Source organism: Pocillopora damicornis, chromosome 10, assembly GCF_964200805.1.
Source record: "Pocillopora damicornis chromosome 10, jaPocDami1.2, whole genome shotgun sequence".
NCBI classification, from domain to species: Eukaryota; Metazoa; Cnidaria; class Anthozoa; order Scleractinia; family Pocilloporidae; genus Pocillopora; species Pocillopora damicornis.
This window is the reverse complement of record NC_142679.1, coordinates 9,032,639-9,058,319: the sequence shown is the minus strand read 5'-3', so window position 1 is coordinate 9,058,319 and position 25,681 is coordinate 9,032,639. Positions and strand designations below refer to the sequence as shown.

At 34.8% G+C, this 25,681-nt stretch overlaps 3 protein-coding genes across 4 annotated transcripts in view; 1 reads left to right on the top strand and 2 right to left on the bottom strand.

Moving 5' to 3' along the window:
* Positions 1-1,103: 1,103 nt before the first annotated feature.
* Positions 1,104-14,936, bottom strand: LOC113682117 (solute carrier family 38 member 10). Of its 2 annotated transcripts, none has more exons than XM_027199270.2 (15): positions 14,730-14,936; positions 13,100-13,217; positions 11,994-12,039; positions 11,315-11,408; positions 10,970-11,110; positions 10,703-10,824; positions 9,820-9,922; positions 9,360-9,459; positions 9,104-9,186; positions 8,304-8,424; positions 7,426-7,544; positions 6,457-6,672; positions 5,499-5,897; positions 2,573-3,058; positions 1,104-1,948 (listed from the first exon to the last, which is right to left on the bottom strand). In XM_027199270.2, the coding sequence occupies exons 1-15, from the start codon at positions 14,811-14,813 to the stop codon at positions 1,934-1,936; spliced, it is 2,247 nt and encodes a 748-aa protein (XP_027055071.2). In that variant the 5' UTR covers positions 14,814-14,936; the 3' UTR covers positions 1,104-1,933. The 2 variants fall into 2 exon arrangements, with proteins under 2 accessions (XP_027055071.2, XP_027055072.2); XM_027199271.2 differs by having other exon boundaries at positions 8,304-8,421.
* A 109-nt stretch (positions 14,937-15,045) lies between these two features.
* Positions 15,046-17,830, top strand: LOC113682131 (large ribosomal subunit protein eL18). The gene is made up of 6 exons (XM_089185195.1): positions 15,046-15,283; positions 15,371-15,478; positions 15,595-15,696; positions 16,089-16,212; positions 17,085-17,154; positions 17,705-17,830. The coding sequence occupies exons 2-6, from the start codon at positions 15,437-15,439 to the stop codon at positions 17,778-17,780; spliced, it is 414 nt and encodes a 137-aa protein (XP_089041321.1). The 5' UTR covers positions 15,046-15,283; positions 15,371-15,436; the 3' UTR covers positions 17,781-17,830.
* A 663-nt stretch (positions 17,831-18,493) lies between these two features.
* LOC113682113 (N-acetylglucosamine-1-phosphotransferase subunit gamma) overlaps positions 18,494-25,681 on the bottom strand; it is a 7,908-nt gene continuing 720 nt past the window's right edge. Inside the window, exons 2-10 of the mRNA XM_027199266.2 lie at positions 25,443-25,503; positions 24,758-24,806; positions 24,611-24,644; positions 23,854-23,908; positions 23,165-23,248; positions 22,130-22,226; positions 21,436-21,550; positions 19,958-20,229; positions 18,494-19,661 (exon numbers count right to left, since the gene is read on the bottom strand). Coding sequence (XP_027055067.2) covers positions 19,281-19,661; positions 19,958-20,229; positions 21,436-21,550; positions 22,130-22,226; positions 23,165-23,248; positions 23,854-23,908; positions 24,611-24,644; positions 24,758-24,806; positions 25,443-25,503 — 1,148 coding nt within the window. The 3' untranslated portion in view covers positions 18,494-19,280. The remainder of the gene's footprint in view (positions 19,662-19,957; positions 20,230-21,435; positions 21,551-22,129; positions 22,227-23,164; positions 23,249-23,853; positions 23,909-24,610; positions 24,645-24,757; positions 24,807-25,442; positions 25,504-25,681) is intronic.

Below are 25,681 nucleotides of genomic sequence, written 5' to 3'. Positions count from 1 at the left end.
TTCCACCTCCACGAAATTTTCTAATTCTGCCTTGTTCCTTACCTTGCGTTACTTGAAAAATCTCTACAGACGTCTTTTAAATTTGTTCCTGCGCGAGTAGTTTGAAATTATTTCAAAGGGTAATTATAATGAACGAGATGTTTTCGAAAGAGTAAATTCACTATGATAACTTACAAAGTAAATAACGAAAATTAGGTTAAACTTGTGATTTTTTTGACGTTTTTGTTCAACAGAATCGGGAGTTGAAGCCGAATAATGAACTAAAGGCTTATTCCCAAAGGATCAATGAACATTGGGATTTGAAAACTGTGGATTGATAAAAAACGATGATCTTTGATCAAAAACACCCTGAAACATTAAAGAAAGGGAGCTCACAGATCTGCGAGAATCTACCAGCCCATAAGGAATTTTTTGTCTGAAGTCCTGACGAAAAGATTTAGATAGGACGTTAGTGATTTAAAACGTTATTTCAGGTACGGTATATTTGGATCAAGTTTCAGTGCCATGGTTGAGTTTGTTTTCCGTCATCTGTTGATAAAACGGAAAGTCGTGAATGTATAAAGATCAATTGATTAGCCTTGAACTCCTTCGAGTGACCAATACATAATTTCCCCTCACCAAATCAATACAATATCAAACATACAAGTGATGAGAATAAAGCCAAATATCAGTTAGGGGATTATTAGTTGATTCAATACCACATTCTCAGTTATAAATCTTCCCTTATTGTCAGCTGACGCACAACAATGTCAGTGCTTGGAACTGTTGTTACGGATCAGTGCCAAGTTTACACTTCAATAGTAAGACACTTCGCTCACAGTGCTCAGCGCCTCTTAGGAGCGTAAACTAGCAGTGAAGGGAACTTACGGGGGGAGGGGAGAGAGATTAACCTGCAATGGACCATCATCCCATCCAGGTGGGGTAACCACCTTGTGGGTCGGTAGTCTCCAGGGAGGAGTAAACCCTCTTTTCTCCAACCTTCTTTTCCCATTTAAATTTAGGGATAGCTTTTTGAAAAACAGGGATAATAACGAGCTATTAATAGTTCCGGGTCCCCAACATTACCAATAACTTATAAGCAGTTAAAGCAAAACTTAAAGGTGTTTTCGACGGGTTATCTCATTTGTTTGAAACTTTAATTCGTCATTACTCGAATAAAGTATTGCTGCAAAGCATTGTTAACATTGTGTTCTAAACCATGTGAAGTTCAGCTAAAAAAATTAAGTACTGCAACTGTCAAGTTCAGCAGAAATAAAAAAGGTTAAAAAGTTTCAGTTATCATTTTCTTATCTTACCAAAAATAAATAATTCTTTAATGATCTCTAAAAATGATAAAAGTTCCCAGGAAACATATCTACAGATTAATCCCTAATATTTTGACTATCATTTCGAGCGATTGGAGCATAACCATTGGAGACAATGCGTTAAATTTTGGACGCCGTACGTCAAGGAATGAACTAAGACAGAAACAAGGATTTACTTCAAATTACCACAACATTTCAATACTGTGAAAGAGTACATCCACATCATGCAATTTTTAATTATCAAGAATTACTTCTCAGTTTAAATTGCATGTCTTATCAAAAAAGTTATCATTCCATTCTCCAGGCCTAGACAGGCAACAACCAATCCAATACAAATATGAGTAGACTTCTAAGTGAACTCACCATCAAGAATAAACGAACAGAAAAGTAAGAATTATTGTTGTATCAAATAGCTAAAAAGACTGCCCGCAGTCTTTTAAACTTTGCTAAGTTTGTTACTGATGAACAATAACTACAAATACTTAGGACTAAAACAATGAGAACATTCCTTCTCCTTTTGATGGGAATTCAGTTGTAGGGGAAGGTAAGTGTTTTCATTTCAGTGCAGCTACCTTCTACACCCTCAGCTATTTGCGAATAGTGCTGATACACATGTGCAAATTGATTTATTAACTGGTCTCTCCCTAAAAGAAAAGGAAAAAAATGAATAAATCAGGTGAACAATGCAAGTGTTAAGACCTGTAACGAAATCATTAATCGAATTATAATTATACCTACCCTAAAGGTATTATAATTATCCCTACCCTAAAGGTATTATAATTATACCTACCCTAAAGGTATAGCCACATTAATCCTTTGACCTATAAGAACCTTGTGAAGGTTTACGGATCAAGCCACTTGTTCAAGAGGAGTTATGAACAAGACACATGTTCATTTTCATCTCAGCAAAAAAACCCATAATAAACTGTAGACAGATACTTTAAACATTTGTAAACAGAATTTATTGAACAATATCCCTATACACCTGCACTGAGTTTTACCCAGCACAATTCGCTCATATACTTAACGTAAACTTTAGTGCACCATTTGCCAAAAACCAGAACTAATTGTGCTCCGGCTTTGAGTTTCATAAAAGTTTAGTACTTTAAGTTAAAAACAATATTGAAGTACCACAACCTAAAGTTAGCAAAAAAATTATATAAAAAACATAATAACTCAATAGTGTTACTTGATCTGTGCTTTAGTTTGCATTACACATTAGCGATCATAAACGGGTGTCAAGAAATGAAATTAAATGAGAGTGTTACCTGTTGTCGACTTCTTTTAGAGCGCCTTGACCTTTGCTTTGAAAGAAAACTCTTTATGGACCTTGGCATTAGAGAACTGCTCCGTTTCTCTACAGGTCTTGAATTTGATTTAAGGTCTCTAATTTTTATGCTCTCCTCCTCTTTGGGAATTTCTCCTGCAAGAGGTGTACTGTGGTTAGCAGCCAAAACTCTTTCACGAGGAGAATAGTCTTTGGATTCTGAATCTTGATTAATTTGATTGCTGACTCCTTTGTCCTGTAAATTTGTTTGATTTCCACTTTGCTGCGAAACAACGATATCATTATTTCTCATGATGTTTAAGTCTTGTCCTTTCTTCTCCTGAATTTCCAAATTCTGTTTCAATTCTAACTCCCTTTTCATCAGAGTTTTATCTTGTATATCTTGTGAAGATTTGGCTTCATTTGAAAGACTATCCAATTTTTCTGAATCCCTGGAGTCGGATTCCTTTATGGTATCTGCAGTTACCTTTGTAAAAAAAAAGGACATACATGATTCAAGGTAAACATTGTTTAGAGCACAGTAGACTTTTTCTATTTCTAAAAACAGCAAACAGCCTATTGTAAGGTTGTCCTGTAGCCTTTTCTCCAGTTTTTTTTTTACAGTTTACTGTTATCTATTGTATTCCTTGGCAAGAAGAGGCACTGTGTAGGTAAAGTGTCTTGTTTAAGAACACAACATGAGAACCTAACCAAGCCTGAACCTGGACCTTTCAATCTGAAGTCCTCTGCCTTAACCACTAAATCACTGCATCTTTAGGAAAAAAGCCAATAATAAAAGAAACTTTTGTGGCTACATTTTAGGATACATGGAGGCCCAATTCTTAAACAAAAGGTCCAGGTTTATGCCCTAGTTGGCTCACAATGTTTTGTCCTTGGACAAGACTGGAGATTAAACTGGTACCAGCAACCTTCCAAGGAAACTTGAAGAACTGCTGTTGGGTTACATTGTGATGGACTGGTGTCCAATTCCAGGAGGGTACCAGTATTCTGGTCACTCCATGGTAAAAAGATTATGTTAAGCTCAAGCAAGCAAAGCTCAAGAGATTTTACTAGATCTTCAAGCCAATGCAGGTTTTTTGAATAGGTCTTTACATTCTATAAATTTGAAATATAAATAAGATAGCTTGAAAAAGTCAATAGACTTGGAAATGATTTTGACACAAGTTTAGAGCAAAGAAACTCCAGGCCATCCTTAATATGCTAATTGATTAAAACTTAAAAACATACAAAAGTTGAGATCTTAGAGTTGCTCAATGATGATAGGGTAGGTATAAAAAATAAATAGTCATTAGAAGTCAGAAAAAAGTCATCAAGGATTGTGGACCTACTGTACAAATAGCTTTGAAATAGCAAAGACAAATGAATTTGGGGCCTTTTTAAAGAACTCTTGCAAAAATGTAAGGAATTTTTGAAAGACCACATGAACTCTAGCAGACATGTAAAACCTTTCAGTCTTGTGAATGATTAACAAATAATTTCTCATCATATTATTGATACAGTGTACATAGAAAGGTGACAAGAGAAAAGCAGTATCAGTTGGATATTGTTTGACTGAACTCTAAGTTTTCAGAGCCTAAGTTATCAGAAAAGCATGGAATGAAGAGGTTAGTTGATAAAGAGATTTAAAGAGTGAAAGGTTACCTCCATAAAATTACAGCTTAGTTTAAAGAAATGCTCAATTTACTTTTACATTTTGTTCAATTAACTGATTTTTAAAAAATGTTATCCTTGGATAGTGTCAATGGTTGTGAATTTAGTGTGACAAGAGATTAATAGTTAGCATTTGAAGATTATAGAGATTGATGGCCAAAGACAAAATCATACAATAAATTCTCAGTGCATATTTCTGTTAAAGGTTTTATTTTCACATAGTGCACCTTAATACAGTAATTTGCCCTAATTTAACAGATTTTGCTGTACATGTGCTTATCACTCCACACATTTGATATCCATGTACCACCCAACCGTACTTATTCTCCCTAAATGCTATTGTACAAGTTTTAAAGAATGTCCTATAATGCTGCCAGAAATTTCCGTGATGGATTTTGTTCAACAAGGTGTTCACCACTTCAAGAGAATAGAGGGCTAAAATACCACATTCATATTGTCATCTTCTTTAGGTTAAAAGTTTATTTTTTGATAGTGTTTCTTTGATTGGTAATGAACCGCAAAGTTTTGGTACTAATAGCCTTATACAGTGTACTCTCTTCTCACTTTGAAATAATTACATTTTGGCTTTTTACAAAGCACCTAGGTGGTGGCTTATTAATCAAGGTTTAGGAAGGAGAACTTAAAGTACCATTTGTGTTAAACTTAATGTTTATGGAAATATGGATTTGGCAGAACAGGTGAAAGTCTTTTCATGTTATATTCTAGTGTTTATCAATGAAATAATAGCATGGAAATGAAACCTAGAACTAACTAAAATGCATTTCCTACATGGAACTGATCAATATTAAGGTAGCACTTCTATGGTCTATAAAGCTAACACTTTGGCCATCAATCTAGATATTTGTTTTAAAAATTAACAGGTTTAGTTTGTTTCCATCCATTTATTGGTCAGGAGGTGGTCTTGTTTTCTTTCCACCTGAAGATTGCTTTGGAAAAATATGACTTTTTTACTAGGAATATCTGAATAGATTGAATGAATGTAAGTCTTCAGCAAGGGAAATAAACCATGGCAACTCAAAAAACCTATTTGTCACACAAACAGTGAATGTATTTCCCGACCCATTCACACATAGCCCAGGCAGCCAATGCAGTATATATGAGAGCATCAGGTGTGATGTTGCATGTGTTAGGAAGAGAACTGAGGAATGAGTCAGGATGTAAACAGCCACTCTTCATCCCTACTGATTAACAAAGAGTTGCACATTTTTGTTTCCCTCACTGATTCTTTACAGAACCTTATTTGGCTGCTCCAGCTTCTTCAACTCCTCATCAATTTCTTGTTGTGAGACCTTGATTGGTTCAGCATTAACAGCTTTCTTGATGCCTGCATTCACATTATTAGTTTTCTCCTCCATGTTGTCCACATTGTTTGACTTGTCATCTTCTTTACTCATTAGTTGTCGCTTATCATTCTTCAAAGGTTCTTCATTGTCTTTTTTCTGAAGTGGATCATCCTGTGGGGCATGAGGCACTGGAGGTTCTTGTCGCTTAACCTCACCCTCAATAGGTCTAACAACATTCTCTGTCTGCTTTAATCCTTCATTAACTGTGGCAGCAATGGGTTTTTCAGCTGGCTTGACATCATTTAAGCTTTTTTCATCTTTGGCAATATTTCTATCCTGCCCTAGACCAATCTTAAAGAAAAAAACAGAAACAAATTGAATGAATCTCTGTATTGACCAAGATCATTATGTCCAAAAGCATGGTTCCTTTCTGTTGCCATGTTAATTAAATCTGAAAGCTCCATTTAGAGTACCTGGAGTTATCTGTGCATGTATATCAAAACAACACCCTTCAGCTGATAAGTCTACTGTTATCACTAGCTTTCTAGAGGTATCGATACTGCACAGAGAGTTTCATGTGAAAGACATGCTCCACCTTCAATAAGTCTCTTTCATAGTTAACTGATAACAAGGAAGGGTAGCATTATGATAGAGATCACATGTAACCCTTTTTCCCCCAAGAGTGACTAACATCTAATTTGTCCTTACAATATCACCCTTGAATCAAACATTAATGGCAAGAGAATAAAGGAAATGATCACCAAGTAAAGAGGCTCTCAATTTTTAAACAAATTTTCCTTGTCAACATCTTAGGAAATAAATTAAGAACAGCATAAAGAATATGGATACTGATGTTAGGAGTGTAATGGGTAAAAGACGTAGGTATTCCTATAGAACTGAAGTTCTGTACCTTAGCTATGTCTACATCAACTGGTGCTTCTCTGACACCAACATGGAGCAGGGTGTCATTAGTTCTTGACTGTGGAGGATTATGGAAGTCTACCGGCTTAATAGGATCAATTCCTGGTGGATGGATGTCAACTTGGTGGTGTGAGCTTTCTTCTTGAGTAGTTAGCACCGTGTATGTGCCTGCCACGAAGAAAATTACACCCAAACCAAAGACAACCTGTGAAAAATAGGAGTAAAGAGACTAAATGCTTGTATGTGAAACTCATTATTCTTCATGCATGACTAAGAGTCATGCAGTGTTTCTAGCATGCAAGTTTAAAACATTGTGTTGTGACAATCTCACCCAAAACAACCTTTCGACCCAGGGTACTACACAGCACTATATATACAGTCTTTATATTTGTCCACAAATTCTTAATTTTAATACACCTGGTTAGGTATGAGAAAACAGATTTATCATAGCATAATAACTTGGAAATGAGCATGCAAAGCATCAAGGAATCATGCTTCTGTTTGATGGCAACTCTTTCCCCCAATATCATTAGTAAATGATTCATTTACAGTCAAGAAATTCAGCTCCATAGATCACTTTTTAAGCTTTACAAACTACAGTGAAAATTCAAACAGCTTACTTCTAACATAGGAAAATGCAAGCACACCAGATGCTCTCAGGTTTATTTTCAGTCTCTTAAGTTGAGATGAGAAACCCAAGGCAAACCTGGATTCTGTATAACAATCAATCAGGCAATCAAGCAATCCAACAAACTCTTTTTCATTTGCAACCAAGCTTTTTGCTTTTAATTATTGAAAGCAGAACAATGTGTGTTCTCAGTTTTTCCCTTTGGTATAATTATTATCTACTGGGCAGCTAAGCTTCTTCATAGGATTTATATATTAATGCAACCCTCCTCAGCTGTTGAACATTTAGTTGCTTACTTTCATGATGGCTACCACAGTTCTGCTGACTCACCTTGGCTACAAACCTTGCAGATGTCTTTTCAGTTACAACATGTAAAAACATGGTGGATGGGAATACAAATGCTATCAAAGTGCCCATTGTTGCTCCAGTCAATGCTAACACAAATTCAACTAAAAACCATAGAGAAAATTAGTAATAAGAGGTTTGTTGAGCATTTATACAATAAAACAATAGAAGTTATGTTCCAGGGCATAAATGTGTTTTGGGCTTGACTAAAAGCCCCAAAACATATCTGTGCCCACAAACATAAGCTGACTATTACTGTAATTATTATTACTTGGAGGTTATAGAGAAAATAAAAACTGATCACACTTAACAACAGTCTGAACAATCATGGGAGCATGCAAGCAGGCCAACATATATTTAAACCTGGCAAGATCTCCATTTAAGCCCGCAAAATGTGCCACGATGCCCAACAAAATAATAATGTCATTTTTAATCATGAGAACCATGTTTTTGAACTAACTAACATAACTTAATGTAACAACTTTATTTAAGTGTTGATGTTAAAAAGCTAACTGGGGACATTAAAATAATAGGAAAAAAATTATAAAAGGAGTTTATACATGGTATCTTCAGATAAATTCATAATTCACTTATTAAATAAAATTTATAAAAAGCTAAAATTTAAAAGTTAAAAATTAAGGAGTTATCCCCACTAAAATATATAGAAAAATACTAAAAATATTTCTAAAAATTTTCTTGAGAACTGCAAATAAGACATCAAAAAGCTGCTTTCCAACTGCTCAATTTCCAAAGGATCACACCATGACTTGAATCTTATATGCCTTTAAGTCAGGACAAAAAATGTTGTTGTTGTTCTCAATCTCAGAACAACATCTTTGTTGATAGTGCAATCATGCACTTACTTTGTGGAAAGAGAATGCCCAACATCAGGGTGCTAGATATGATAGCAAGGGTGAGATAAGTGAATCTATCTTGTGGAATGAAGTTGGCACCTCCTGGTAAATTTTCTGAACTTCCTGACTGCTGACAGAAATAAATCAACTGCATAAGGATAGGTCATACTCTAGACATGACAACATCAACAACAATCAGACAGTAATACTTAGCAATGCTGATATCATGTTTATGGTGTGTAAAAAAAAAAAAAAAAAAAAAAAAAAAAAATGCAGAGAGATAGGGAGAAGTTCATAACATAACCTGACATCAGAATGTCTTCATTCTGAGACATGCTTTAGTTAATATTTTACTGAATTATATGTTCAGTAATTGATATCTCTAGAATATCTAAGAAAGAAATCCTTCTTTGTTAACATTTAGTTCTAAGTTTATCTTAAATGTAGATAAACTGACAAGTCTTGTTATGCCAGGTCTGTTCTCCATCCTGATGGCCTACACCGCCACAGCTTATCTCTGTTTTAGTAACATAAAGTAACCAAGACAATTGCTTCTCTCTTGGTTATCATACCAGTGCTTTGCAAGTTTACCACATGAATTTGTCAAGTTTGTACAAAAGTTTGACAACACCCATTTAAAACACTTAAAGGAGAGAGGCTTTGTGCTAAAGAGGTGTCTTAATCAGTATAGGGATCCTACTCAGACTTCTTGAGGTGGACCATTAACTCTTGGGCCACTGCATCCCCCATTCTGGATACACCAGTATTTGAAACTTAACATTCACTTTCTTAGATAGATTTTTACTGACCTGCTGAAATATCAAAGAATGTAGACTTGCTCGTAGAGGATAGACCATTAGGGGAAAGCTGACAATAACTGACATCACAAAGCCTGTAGGAATATAAACAGTAAAAGAAGCAGTTTATACTTGAACTAAATATAGTATATGGAGTATTTCCACAAACAAATGTCAGTAAGAGCCATTGCAATATTAATGGTGCAAACATCAGTTGCCATATCATTGACTTAGTAAGTTACATTAACTGGTTTGTCTAAGACCTTACCTAATTTAATTATCTGTGAAATAAAAGTGTTTCCATAGTTTGTCAACATGTCACCCTTGACACCAACACTGTAGAAGCTGACGTAGCCAAAAAATCCAACCTATTTCATTACCAAAGCAGGAAAACAGGGTATTGTTAATATTTAACATTGGAATGACAACAAACACCTAATTGAAAGTTAAGCTGGTAATATATTCAGAGAATAAAAACTCCCATAAGAGAATAGTCAAAGAGACTAAAGCACAGTGGATGACTCAAACCAAATAAGAGGGATAACATAGTAACTGGATTATTTCAAATTATGAATTAATAAAATGCAAAAGTAAATAAAAACGGGAAAGAGCAAGGCTACCAGACATTTATTGCAAATTTTATGATGTCTGTTGAAAATCTCAGTGCATAAGTGAAGTACAAGTAATTGTAGAAAAAGTTGAATACTATCATTGTAATGATGACATACCAAAAAATATACAGAAGCCACAATGTTGATTCCAGTATTGACAACACCTTCCATTTTTTTAACTGAAGGTTCAGGTAAGGTTTCATAGAGTGCAAACAGCTGCCTACAAGTAATTAATCAAAATATTGTTTTAAGTGAAATGTACACTTAAATTATTAAATGTTAAATTAAATTAATGGTGGGATTACTTTGAATCACTAAATAGTTTTGTTGACATTTTTGGTCATTATCAAAGATCAACATACCTAAAACAGTTAGGAAATTCCATTTAAAAACTGATTGAACCAAAACATAACATTATAAAAGTCATGAAGCATAATTTGACAACAAAATTACTGTATAACCACAATTTCATCCCAAGATGGCCTTAAAGGTTGAACACATTTTTCTAAAACATGGAAAATAACAAAGACCCTTACCACATACCTCTTACAGTCATGTATGAAATCGCAGATAAATGCAAAATTCACACTGTTGTATACCGAAATTTAAATACTCTCTGTTATTAAAATACTCTGTGCAAAGAACTCTTTTACTGACATGCCTAGGTGTCTCAGGCAATCAAGTTTTATTCTTCAGGCAATAAGTACAGATCAATTTTTTTATCTGAACATTAGATTCTTTAGTAAAACATTTTGGCACCCTGCAGTTGTCCCTAGAGAATGCCATTAATTTATTTGAATCAAAGAAATAATCAACTTCAAGTTTCTAATTGCTCCCCTCCTCACCCTCACTCCATACGTATAGTTACACTTTAAACAACTCTGTGTCAAAATTGTAATTATCAACAGTGAACATATATAATTAATTTTTTTTTATATAATTAATTTTTGATAACTCGAAAAATTGTTCTTCCAAGTTTTAAAACCAAAGTAATACTAACGTTTGGCAAGTAAATGCTAATGCAAAGATGGGCAAATAGTGGAGAAGTTTCTCTGGTCGCCAGTAATTTAAGTCGTACAACCAAGATCCTTCCATGATCTTTGGCAATGCACTCAAAAATGCCTGTAACAAAAGATAAGGACCACAATAAAATCTATAAGCATGTTCCACTAACAACATTTACTTGCATCCTTTTCAAAGATCTCACAAGAAACCTCATTAGGAAATACATCTAGTAGATAGCAAACAAAATAAATTCTTAACTTACCTGTAGAACAAAAAATCCATAAAACAGCAGGGCAGCAGAACTGAAGGAAGCTAAGCTTTGAAGATTTCTCATCAACGACAAGGGTAACCCAACACCAAATGCAAGTACTGTCATGAGAACTGCTCTCATAGTCCATGACACCTACACAATTGTACAAGACAGTGAATGGTCTCAGTAGTCAAATGAGGCTTCACATAAACATTAAATGTGATATGAAAACCCCTATTAAGTGAAACTAATTCTAGTTTTCATTCACCTAGTTTCATTTATCCTTTCACTGGTGTGATACCTTAAATTTCACATATTTTATCACATGACTGTTACATAACAGAAGGCTGGCCATACCTGTAATCCACTTAAATTCTGAAATATTGAAGGAACCAAGTCTCCAATGATAACATTGAATGCTATAAGAGTTCCTAGAAGAAGACCAATAATACTGAAACAAGAAAGAGAAAGCAATCATTTAACTACGAATAATAAATTAAAGTAATTCATGAATTTGATAAGGGTGATCACTACATGCAAAAAGATATTACAACATTCCACTTGGAAACTAGTCTGGAATACACTGTTAAGCTGGAAATTCCTTTTCTTAAAAGAAGAAATTGTGTGGCCATTGTAAAGATTTGTGATTGGCCACATAGGCCATTATTATCCTCCTTTTCAATGATTTTTTTTTCATTTATTTATTATTAAAGATGGTATATTCTCTGGTGTTGACAGACTTCTACATAAGGTCACCCAATGCATATGTTACTGCCAATAACTTAATTTTTGTGTTAAAGACAAAAATACATGCATTGTGTAGATGTTTTTTAGAGTTATCAATGTTAATTTTCACTAATGTGTAATGTTGTACCACAAAAACCTTTGACTTTAATTGAAGTGTATGTTTGGCACTTATGATTCATGCCATTTTTATCATATAAAAAGGTGCTCGAGATTAGCTCCATACATGCAGTTCACATTCTTTACTCTTCTGTATCAACATGTATAATCCATTTCCTTTTAAACCAATTACCTTGCTTCCACAGCAAACTTTCCTGGAGCGCCATAAGTAACCAATGCTGAAGGAAAGCATTAGAAATTTAAAAGTATTCAAATAAAAACAAATGATAATTGGTCTGTTAGCACTACAGTAACTGTAGCAAAAATATAAAATTAATTGATCCCCAAACTCCAAATTGGACCACCAAATTTTCCCTACCAAAGTTGAGGAAAATTTGCAAACATACTTTTAAAATTTTTTTTTCATACCAACAACAGCCATGGCCATATGATCCTAAACATTTTATGATATCTCAACTCTTTAAATTTCACCATGCATGAAATTTAGGAATACATAAATAAAAAACTTCTTTATGCAGTCAGGGCGCCATTTTGGGGGCTTCTCTGGAAAAGAAGAATGTTGAGTAATTCTTTTATTGGACACTAATGGCACCTGTTTTGGAACAAACATGTTGACCATAATATCATTTTGGCTTACATTTTAGGCTTTAAATGTGATTTTTGCATAGTATTTTGTAGGCTCTTAATGTATTTCTTAAATTCTATTGTTGTATCTTTATTAGGCTCTTTGAATGTGATAGTTCATGAGAATTCTTAATGTAAATTAATTTTTAAAGATACAGGGCTGGTACGGAGACTATCCTTGGAGCTGAATGAGCTACCCTGTGTAAATAAAGGTTTCTTTTTTTCCTTTAGGTATTTATTTTCCAATTTCCTTGTTAAAATTCCTTCCTTCCTTCCAATAAATGTTGTATTAACAGTGAAAAGTTAATCTGTGTGTGTCTGTGGTCTGAAAGAGCCCAAGCACCACAGCCCACAAACCATTCTCACTTTGGGAGAACTTTTAAGAGCTGGGCAGCTTAGATTTTTGGGCCATCATGCACTCACTGATTTTTCAGCTGTACTCTGTGGGGAAAAAATATTATTTTCAACTTCAAAGAAGTTTACAGCAGCTATTGGGTTGTTGTTCCCTTTCAAATGAGTGTTTGAAAGGAAAATGTTTAAACCTTAATGTAAAATCATTACAAGTAAACCTTCCATTTAAACTACCTCCAGATTTTGATTCTTTAATTCAAATTCCTCTCTAGTACTGTTTTCTCAAAATGTCTAGCAACTCACCTAACCCTTCATAGTTCCGTCTCCGTGCCACCTGACCTGTCTTAAGAAGTAACCCACAAGACTTCTTTGTAAGCAAGGAGCTACTTACAATTGCTACTCCACAAAGTACGATGCCACACTGATGAAAAGGAGTAAAAGAAAACAAAAGTGGTATAACATTCCACTTCTTAGCTGTATTTTTTGTGATTAATCTTACAAAATCCATGCAGATAAACAAAAGTTTTAAAGGTACAATTATACAATATATACTCAGGGCTTTCATTAGAAGCCGGCTACTGCCAGAGCTCCGGTGGCTGTGAGTCATCAAGTCACCGGCTACTTGGCCATGTTTGTCAGCAAATACTTAAAAAATATAACTCTTAAAATGTTTAAAGCCTACCCATTTTTCAGTTGAAATAAATCTGATAAAATATAGTGCACTCTTGCCTTGAGAATTTTAGAATAAAGCATATATCAATACGATTTCTGTACCGTGATGGATCGCAACTGATTGAGGAACGCTCAGCCATTTTTGGTGTAAATTTAAGGGTGGGGTTGCAGCTTGGGCCTTGGTAAGTCACGTGACAAGCACTCCTTTTTTTTTTTTTTTTAAGGAAAAGTTCCGGAGATGGATATTTTATTAGTGACAAGCACTCCTGCCAAACTCAATTACCTTACATGTTCACAAAAGCTCTTGAAAAACACACAGAAATCTGCCAATTAAAGGGTTAATGGTATGCATCATTAACTTTACTTTCTCATGCCAGGAATGCTGGAAATCACATTTCCAAGTTTCTAAATTTCAAAATTTTCTGGGGGAGCATGCCCCCAGACCCCCCCTAGAAAAGGTGGCCTTCAGCCACCTAAATAATCAGAGCCACCTACTATTATATGGGCAGACACCTACTTCAAATCTTATTGAAAGCCCTGATATTACTTATTCTACCAATTTATTCCTGTTTTAAAAAAAAACGTTGCAATTTGAAGATCTTTATGAAATATGTACACCTCTCTTTGTCCAATAAAAGGTGTAGACATAATAAATGTCCAGGAACAATTTTTCAAAAAGAGAGTAAAATAAATGTTTTTCTTCAAAAAAGGTCTTGTCAACGGAAAAAAATTGATTATGAAAATCAAACTATAAAAAACTAGAAACAACACAGCTGCGTGTGCATAAAGTGCAAGCCAACAGATCCTAACATTTGTCTAAAATACTGCCTTAGGTGAAGCAATGAAGATGTATTGAACCTATGTGGCATCAGTAACATATTCTATGTTCACGGTTTGAATGACAATCGCAAGTTCGATATGCACAATGATGAGGCATAAATATGAGAATGGAAAACTGATTGGCCTACATTTTCAGGTTAGTATTAAGAACCACCATTTTACAAATGAAGATATCTTTGTTTAATTCAATTAAGCGTTGTTGTGGTGATCAACCAAAATTCCATAAATGTCTTCTCGACTAATTCACGGATAGATTTAACAACAAAGGGCGAATATCGTGTGTCTTTGTACATGTGAACTTACGTGACAAACTTGAGTAAACAGTGTAAAGCATAATATAAGAAGATCATAATATCTGAATCTGAAATAAAAGAAGTTTATCTTCCAGCGAGGGTCGAAATAAGAAGTTTTCAAAGTTTACCTCTTGAAAGCAGAAAGGCATCGCCAAAACACTGACTCCAATGATGCAGTTGATCAAATTAAATATAACAGGTGTGGTACTCATTGGGGAAATTCCAGATAGAAGAAAAAATTCCACAGGGCTAACATATAAGTCGTTTAAAAGTTCAGATCCTTTCTATTGACGTTGATACTCCACTCTCACCACGCATGCAAATGAGGCTTGGTTGCTCAGATTAAAACTTCTTCCAGGGAACACCCTACCCTACATGGTAAATTATCATAACGAAAACGAGGTTATTCAGTAAATTTCCCACAATACCAAACAATCGTATATCCTTTTCGTTCCTCAAAATGGTGAGTTATGGGACTAGTTCTCAACTTGGCGAAAGTATCCTCCTTAATCTTTGTCATCTTGGAAGTGACTACGTTTGTTTCCCTGCAAACATTTAATACAACTCTCACTGTGATGATGTCTTAATCTTTTAGGGGATAGACATCAAACGGAAGCACGTTAAGAAGAGGGCACGACAAGAGCCTGCCTCACAGAATGTCTACCTGAGGCTCCTTGTGAAGGTTTGTAGTATTTGGCTATTCTTCGTTTGAATCTGATTTTTGTTGAGATGAAGTTCTGACGAATTTTAATTAATTTTCTTCTTGCAGCTCTACCGTTTCTTGGCCCGCCGTACAAATGCAACTTTTAATAAAGTTATTCTGAAACGTCTTTGCATGAGTCGTGTGAATCGGCCACCTCTCGCTCTTTCTCGTATGGTAAGATTCACGTCCTCTATATCGTTATCAGTTCTTTTTTCTTTCTTTCTCTAATCGATCACTGTACATAATGGGAAATCATATATACTGTTGATTTTTTTCGTATTTTCCATCAGGTGAGAAAAATGAAAGCAAAGGGTGACTTCTCAGGGAAAATTTGTGTTGTTGTTGGAACTATCACAGATGATTTGAGGTTGTATGAGGTGCCGGCATTGAAGGTTAGTCCTACAGCCATAGGTTTGTAATTTGACTTTCTTTTAGCAAGATGCCGGGAGAAACCTTGCTCTTTTCCATTGATGTTTGGCTCAGTTAGAGATGTTGGTAAATTATGTTGGAGAGAAAATAATAGCCGAAACCTACTTTTTGTTGTACAACTTGTCATGTTAAAGAGAGGGAGGAAAATTTGTTTGGGTTTTGCAATATACTGCAAATGGGCAAAGTAGTTTGCAGGTATGATAAGTTTTTTGGGCCTCGTACATGTAATAATCACTCCAGTGTTAGATCTAGCAGGGAACAGGAGTTTCTCTGGTAGCTTTGACTGTGAGTAGTTTTTCTTCAGTGTCCTCCTGATTAAAGTAATTTAGTGTATGCTCTCCCCTTTGTCTTGAAGGTTTGTGCACTTCATGTGACTGAGGGGGCACGTGCAAGGATTTTGAAGGCTGGTGGAGAGGTTATCACCTTTGACCAGCTTGCCTTGAGGGCACCTAAAGGAAACAACACTGTGTTGCTTCAAGGTAATTTGCATGTGTCTGGTGTGGAATGAATGATATATTGTATTAACTTTAGTTGGAAATAGAGATGGGTTCCTTAAAATTGATGTATGACTGGAGACTACTTCAATAATAGAAGTGTTATTTTGTTCAGCAGCAATTATTTGTTGCTGATTTTTTAAATTGCGATGGTCCACAGGCTGGAGTAAATTGAAATTTTTCCTGTTAGAAGTGAGTACGCTCTTATGGGTAAAGGGTCCCAAGGGTTTTAAGATTTATAAGTATAGGTATTATTGTTATAAATTAAATATTTGTTTAACATGGGCATATAACTGCAATGTTATCGAAAGTCCAGTGCTAGTGAACCAGAGTTACTAGGTTTCATGATTTTAATGATATATTGAAGTTTTGTATAGATTTGGATTAGCAGAGAGTTGACAAGAGTTTTTCACCTGTTTTCTTTTATTTTGAGCATTTTTAAAACCACAGGACTTTATTACTCTGCAAAAAGAAAAAAAAAAAAAATTATATATACATAATACATATTGACGATGTTAATTCTGTAGCACCTTGAAGGCTACTTAAACATACTAAAGCTCCCCTTTGAACTTGGCTGAATCCAATATGCTCATTTCCAATTCTTTTTTTAAATGGTATGGTAGGTGTTTTGTTTGTGATGGGTTTGGGTCCTAGGAAAGCCCGCATATGATGATAAGACACGACGGTCTTCTAATGCAAACAGCAATTGATGAATTCGTAGTGGTATTCTGATGTGGGTAATCTTAATCCATTCATGTCACTACATTTCACTGCAATAATTTCAAGGTTACAACAGCAGCTCTTCTTACCCACTATTCTTCAGAATGGATTACAAAACACTTGTCTTTTTGTTTTAGGGCCGAGGAAAGCTCGTGAAAGTGTGAGACACTTTGGCCCTGCCCCAGGTGTTCCACACAGCAAAACAAAGTAAGTGTGTAATTAAGTCAGTAGAGAGGAAGATTGTACATGGAAACATTGGGTCAGGAAGTTTGAATAATATAATCTTATTACAAAAAAAAAAAAGGGGGAGTGTACTTTTGAGTCACAAAAGTTTATAGTTTGTCAATGACATTGTGGGGTTTTCAGTGTTCCCCGATTCATCATTATTGGCTTGTCATCTACCATGCACTTTAAACTGTCAAGGGAAACCTATTTTCACAAATTATGCATGTGGGCATATTAACGTTCCTTTCTTGGGAGAATTCGTCTGCCACTGAATCTCTCCCTGTCTTTGTCATTATCGTGCTGTTGCTATTTATAGTCATTCTTGACTTATTAGGTCTAAGCTGAGAAAAAAGCCTTAATCTTTTCTAACTTGTGCTCATTTTTGTTTTGAAACTTGATTGGTTTACAGCTGTTTTTTTTTTTTTAACTTGTACCAGCTGTTTGGTTCAAGTCAGTTTTTACAGGTCTGTATTCAACAAGCTCACCTGTTTTTTCCATAGTGGTAATCATCCTATTTTCATTTGTTTTACAGGCCATATGTTCGCTCCAAAGGACGCAAATTTGAAAGAGCTCGTGGTCGCAGAAAGAGCCGTGGTTTCAAAGTGTAGAGAAGATGTGGAGGCCGAATGCACAATAATAAAGTTGTTTCTCAACCTAATATTGAAGGATGTTCTCCTTATTTTTATTAAGTTATTACTTTCGTCCCCAACTGCTTATGAGTATTGTCTCTAGACATCCAAATCTCTTTTACCCTCTCACATACCCGTGAAACTCAGTCATGTAATTCTATGGCAATTTGATTTTTGCAATGTGTACTTCACTGTGTGTTTCAGAATAGTATTCACTCTTCAGTCAAATTACAAGAGTTACCCTAAGTCAGAGATCAAATTATCACATTGAATGGATTTCAAGGGTGTCAATCATTTAAGTGCTAAAGGAGATGTATATGCTCAGATTAATATGCTTAAAAAACTATTCAATTTTTGTCTCCATTGTTAAAAGTATCAATCAAAATCTACTTCTTTTGAGCATATCAGATTCTGAAATGTAATCTAACCATTCAAAAATCATCTTCAAATGGGCAAAGAAATCATCTCTGGCACCATTTCAAACAGCAGTCAGCAATGTGCTGACTAAATGTACTGTGGAAAAAATTTCTAGTTCTTTCAACAATGTAGCTATCTCAATAGAATATTCCCACCACTGAGGTGAATAGTACTTGCTAAACACTTGTGCACCAGCCAATCAGGTACATGTATGTAGTAAACATGGAAATTTTTATCAACTGCAAGTATTTAGATAAGAATTTAAGGTAACTAAGTCATTTTCCCCACTTTTATTCCTCAGTTCTGTCCTTATTTGACAATTTTGTGTTAAGAATTTTGTTCACAAAATCAAGTAAGGTTTGTGAGAAAAGAAACTTTCTCAACCTTGAATCTAAAGCCACTTGATTCAAGTTCTTACTCTAAAACTGATTCAAACCAATACTGCTTCATGCTTGGTTGCTACAATCATTGGTTTTCAAAATTCTTTTATTTGACTGAATGAAAGCAACATTTCCCTGACAATTGAAATATGATATGAAACAGAGGAAATATTGCAAACCTCTTCCCAACAGCCATCCTAACCACTCATCTTGATGATTTGCCACCATCATTCAACATAGAGAAAGATTTACAGTGACTAAGGCTAAGTTAAATTATTGAGATCCAAGAGACTAAGGAAAACCATCAATGGCAATGTAACTGTTCTGTGGTTTAATGTCTACAGCCATGCTCCCACTAACTAACATTTCACTTTCAAACAAGACAATGTAACTCCCATCTTTGAAAACACCTTGAGAAAAAGCAATTTCATTCCTGAGTATTTTTGGAGGTACAAGAAGAATGATTGGAAGAATACCCCAGACTTCATGCCAGTATCCAAAAATTACATGTACATCTTGAAGCTCCAATGAAGATGCAACACTTTCCTTTTATCTTACAACGAAACTACCATATCCTGGTACTTTTGTTATAGGATCTGGAAGAACATATAGCTGTCAGAGAAGCTTACTATCTAGTTAAATCCTGTCTCTGATCCAGATTCATGCTGATTCATTTTAAGTCCTAGCTCTCATTGGCATTCATTAACATATCAGATTTCCTTTGCTTGCTTTCCCTTAAATCTGTAGATTGATTTTTTTTCACTCCTAGATCTCCTCGCAGATTTTCTACTATAGACTGGAATCCCTTCTTTTCTTTAGTTTCCAGAGTTTTCCTTAGTTCTTTTAGTTTATCTCTGTCACCTCTTAAAGGTTCTTGCATCTTTAGGTTCTGCTCAGCAGATCTCTCAGTGTTACTACTTGCTACTCCTGTCATATTTTTAAAATCTATGTTTGACTGGACAGCGCCATTTGTGTGGGTATCCATAGAGTCATTGCATCCAGAGCAGCTCATATTTAAGAGCTTCCTAAGTTTTTGTACCTCAGCCAAAAGATCGCTGTAAGCCTATGAAGAAATAAAGTGATCAGTTATCAGCAGACAAAATAATCTTGAATAGTATTTATTGGAGCTACACTTGAAAAAATTTAGTAATCATCTCACATCCATTTTGTCTAAGAACCTATTTTTTGCATACCGAAAAATTAAGCCCTGATGGTTGATTGATGTTACGCTAAATTTGTGATAATGTTCAACAAACCAGACCATAGTCAATTTGCAGACCAGAAAGTAAGTTGAATTGCCAGGATTCAGAATTCTATCTTCAAAATGTTAAATTATCAAATTTTAGGGACCACATATACCTTGGAACACTCTTCTTTAGAATGAAAGCTGGCAATCTTTCCTTTATGGTCATCGCCAGCGTGTGAGTTAAGATCTCCTTCAAATGTGCTGTTTTTGCTACCTTTTTCATCTTTCCCTTTTTCTTTGTTGCTGTCATTTGGAATCAAGTTTTCCTTTTGGAAAAGAGCTTTTCTGTACTTGTTGTAGCCTTGAAGAGTCAGCTCTTCACGATAGAGTGCTTCTTCAATCTGTTCCCACTCTTTCTGGCCCTCAGCACTTAGCACTGGATAAACTATAGAGTGAAATCATTAAAGCACTTCAATCAAGGATGTAATTGCATTAATTAAAATAACATATCGCCACCTCCCTCATCCTCCATATTCCTCTCTCTTCTCCTCTCTAACCCCTCCCATCCCCCCTCTTCCCCTCTCTTTCCCTCTCTATCCCCTCTCACCCCCCTCTTCCCCTCTCTATCCCCTCTCTTCCTCTCTCTATCCCCTCTCATCCTCCCTCTTCCCCTCTCTATCCCCTCTCTTCCTCTCTCTATCCCCTCTCATCCTCCCTCTTCCCCTCTCATCCTCCCTCTTCCCCTCTCTTCCCCTCTCTATCCCCTCTCTTCCTCTCTCTATCCCCTCTCATCCTCCCTCTTCCCCTCTCTTCCCCTCTCTATCCCCTCTCTTCCTCTCTCTATCCCCTCTCATCCTCCCTCTTCCCCTCTCATCCTCCCTCTTCCCCTCTCTTCCCCTCTCTATCCCCTCTCTTCCTCTCTCTATCCCCTCTCATCCTCCCTCTTCCCCTCTCATCCTCCCTCTTCCCCTCTCTATCCCTTCTGGGATAATTTTCCTTGTCTATAAAATTGGTATAACATTACTGTAGCTGTTCCACTTGACAAAGGAGGTCTGTGATGAAACTTTTATAAGGGCTTAAAAGTGCCATTCTTTTTTCAGCAAATTTGCCTTGGGAAGTTTTCCTTGAAACTCTGCTATCACACAATATTTCTTTATGAGCACAGTTGTAGCAAAAACACAATGAGACAGTGTTAAAATGTAGTTTTTGTTATCCTCTCTAAATTAAAACCTTAGCTTATGCTGCAGTGTGAAAAAACAAACAAACAAACAAATAAACAGGGTTAAAAAAAATTAATCTCACTCATTGCCCCATTTTGTTTTTAATTAGTTGTTATTACAAATATTAAATACTACGTAACAATTTTGGCTCTTTACTATGACGTTTCAGAACATTAAAGTAAAAAGATTTTCATACTCAAATGTTTACATGTGCAAAACCTTGATCAAGCTGATTGAGATTTTTTTTACCTTCCCAGTTAAAGGAAATGAAAGACTGTATATGAATATGTAAAATGTGCACATTTATCATGATGATAGCAGAGATTTTTTTTTTCCATAATTCCACACCATATCAAAATTGAAATTGAAATGTTTGTATGTTCAAAATGTTAATAGAACTATTCTGATGTAATTACACACAACTTAATTACCTAGGAAGGCATCTATAGGACAAGCCAGTGGTGTCTCAAATCTTAATTCATAATGACAAATAGTGGGCTCTACTACAGAGATAACCTTGTTATGATATCCACATCTAAGAAATACCTGTAAAATTTTTAAAAGGAGCAATATTAAATTACTGATACTTCATTGTTAATAAATGCTAGATACTTAGTATATAACATTATATATATATTGTAAAATAGGTTGTGGTTAGTTATTGTGGTAAATAACACTTCAAAAGAGGAATATATTAATTATTTGTATCATGATATGGTTTGTCCCACATCGTGAGAGAAGCAATTATTATATTCCTCTTTTGAAGTAGTTATGTAATTATACTTCTCAATTGTCTTTACTGATCCTTTCCACAAATAATTCAACTGGAAGGAGCACACAAATTAACACAATGTGTTTATTCCTGTAAAAATGTACATGGAAAAATCATGCACTTTTGATTTGTTGTCTTTGAAAAATTAACTTGTGCTTATTAACACCAAATTATACTCGGAATCATGTTATTACCTATACTTGAAGTGAATTGATTTTTTTGCATATAGTTTCGCTAGGCTAGTGTGTTTGCAGATAAGATCTGATGGCTATTCATACTAATAGAAAGCACCTCACATATAATTAGCAAAAGATATAATAATCAGAAAAAAATCTGAGGAGTTCAAAGTACACCTTTGTCTGTCTTGGTTTCTCACCAGGACACATGTCACCATTAGCTAACAGCATGGCTTCAAATGTGTTGTTCACAATGACCCATTCTTTCCAGACACTGTTAAAAAATAATCAACCATGGCAGTTGCATGCTTCTAATCTTTCCTAGAACAATTTTGGTGGGATTGCAAATACTTTTGTCAATACTCAGAATACACAACAATTTTTTATCAGTCTGTTATATCTGGGCCTACTCAAAAACTCACTTTATTAATAAATTAATTTGTAGTTTAATTTGTAAATTAATTGAAGCTATTTTAATTAGTAATTTGGAATGGGTACTATATAATATTGATTTGCACCACTGCTAATTCTAATTGATTTATAATTCAGTACCATATTGTACATTAATCATTTTCATAGCTGTCCTCATGATTTTAATTATCATCAAGACATTTTTTTATGGAAACCATATGTAAACACTCAAAGACATGACTGTGTTTTAAGAACATGCTGAGCTTTTTTTTAAATAATTAGGAAAAATCCAAAAGTCCTTTTAGTCCTTTTTACTCCCAGAAGTAACAAATCAACATGTAACTTCTTCCTATAATATTCATATGTTGTCCAAGAAACAAGTGATGAGTTACTCAAACTTTTTGGAAGATCTTGATCAGATACAAAATTCTGGTAGACAATTTACAATAATGATAATAATAATAATATTTATTACTTGTAATGCACATTTTATAGGTGCATATGATCAAATGCATAGCAGCCACAAGGGAGATTTAATCATCAGATCTTGGGAGTTGAAGAGTTAAAGTTAGAGTAATTCATCACTTCATGGGTTCATTACGAACCAATACAATGACCAGCTCCCAGTTGCTTCTTAGCTCAGTCGGTAGAGCACTGCACCAGCATGGCAGAGGTCATGGGTTCAAATCCTGTACAGGCCTGAATTTTCACTACTGCTTAAAATAGATGGTATTCATTATGTAAAGATTGGTTTCATATTCAAATTATACATGATTACTGATTAAAGTAGAAATGCCTCACCCCAAAACTCCAGAAAATGCATTCCATCTTACTGTCTGTTCCTTTTGTGTCACATTGTGGAATGGACAAAACTCATACTTGTACCTAAAAGACACATTTGATCAGCGTTGAAGGCTACTATTACATGATCTGAATTAATGATCACATAGCAGATATCTTTTTAGACAAAAATGGTTCAATTCAACAATATGACACCCATGTACAGGTTGGTGCAAAGTACATGTTGCTAGGCATTACTGCATTACTGTACTACAGTACACACCATGACACATGTAAGTATTTCTATAAAGTTAATACTGTTCAATTACTTTTTAATGCAATTAAAAAAAACCCTTTATACCCACACAAATATTAATATAGTTCATCTTGTGACAGTTCAAAGAGCCTGCTATATCACATGATTGATTTAATTTTGTTATGTGACCTTGATATAGTGGTGGCTCTGTGCAACTTGTTTGATCAAATAATCATAGTCTATTACAATCTTCATGATCAAACATGGTAAATCAAGTTTATGAAATATTTACAGTGGACAGAAGGAAGAGGCAATAATACATGAAAATCAAATGTTGCAGATCATTTAAAAGATGTACTTCACTCAGCCAATCATACTCCAAAAATAATGTTTCACAACACATGTCATCTGTAAGTTCTCATGATTTAACACACAATTATGACTCACATCTTACCCATTATGTATCAATGTAAAGCATTTTCCAGCCAACACTTGGAGATGTGGTGGACCTGCAAGGCACAAAAAGTTTAATTTTGAATACAAGTGGACATTTTATTAAGGCAAGAGGTGTCATAATTCCTTTTTGAACTATCATAATTCAAAAATTATTTCAGTTGTAAAACTTGCTCTAACTGGTGACCTTACCTTGCTCTGTTTTTCACAGATTTAATAGTCTATCATATATCATGACACCATCTTTCAGGCATTCTTGGAAATTTATAGTTAATTGGAATGGTCAAAAAATAAATCAAAATGCATATTAATGTTGAGTGGCTGAAAAGTCATAGACATCTTAAACTCCCAGCGGTTCCTTGGAACACTTACTGTGAAGCTCAGAAACCGAGCACACCAGAAGTACTTGTGGAAAATTATTGCTTTTTAAAGAAAAAAGCTACTCAGGCATAAGGCAACTGAACTGCAAACAGTAACAGTAACTACAATAACTACAGTAACAGAAACAGTAAACTTTGTGCTTTTGAGATTTCCTTGAGTGTTCTAGACTTAATTCTGAGTGACCAGGATACAATTGACCTATCAGAATGGAATCAAAGTATTCTCAGTTTTCTGAGTTTCACAGTTACAGTAATTCCAGTAACTACCCATCATTGTACTTAGCATTCTAACCAAGACTGCAAAGAGAAAATATGATTCCATTTTTAGATACATTTAGCTGGAAAGAATGCTTATATTAAAAAAAGTGCTTTGTTTACCTGACACAGCACTAGGTTTTACTCTGGCAGCAAGCTATAAGGTAAACACAAAAATGATTAGAATCCATGAAACATATGATATATGAAAAACATAAGGCCTCTATCAATAGTACTATCAGAATACTTGAGCAAGTTAAACAGTAATACCTTAGTTTCACTTTGAGATATATGTCTAGCAGGCTGATAACTATTACTCCTGACAAAGCAAAAAGCAAACGATGTATCAAATGCACATGCAGACTGCAAGCAAGAGTATTGATATCTAACTATTAATATTATTATTATCATCATTATCATAATGATTGTTATCATTATCACTATTATTATTATTATAATTATCATTATGATCATTAATTAACAGAATCTAACAATAATATGATCATCACATTATCATCTGTTTTTGTTGATTTTATCACTATCTGTATACTACAAGGTGCAACTCATATGATTATAGGTACATATGCCTTTAATAAAAACCAAATTAACAGACCCCAAGAAATCTGTGAACCAACTTAATACCATGATATTTGAGCTAATTAAGATAATAAAAATCAGTTTTATTATGCACAACTGACATTTCCCAGTTGACCAACAATGTGTGAAACAGAATTAAATAGAAAAAGTTCTTCCCTTTAGTCCAACAATGCCCTTGTTTGTTTTTCATTATTTTGAGGTTATCAGTCACTAGTAAGCCATTGTTCAAACTGATACTGTACTTTAACCAGTGTATGGGTAAATACATTAATTCCTGCTTTCAAATAATGTCCTTATGTCAATCATCATTACGTCATCTTGCAATGGTTAAGCTTTGTTAGTCTAAGAGTAAACTCACATTTGTCCAGATCTGTAGACTGCTGGTGCTTCAACAATTTTCACCTTTTCAGGCCTGGAAACTAAACAATTTTTATGTAGACCATTAAAGTTTCTAACTAAGTAAAGAAAATTTCAGTTGCTATGGGCATAATCTATTTCTGTCCCAATTTTTGGACAGGTGCATGGTTTGCCTGCACCATAGTTACAGGGAGAATTAACAGACTTTCAAAAATGAAAGAATGGTGGACAAAATTACTA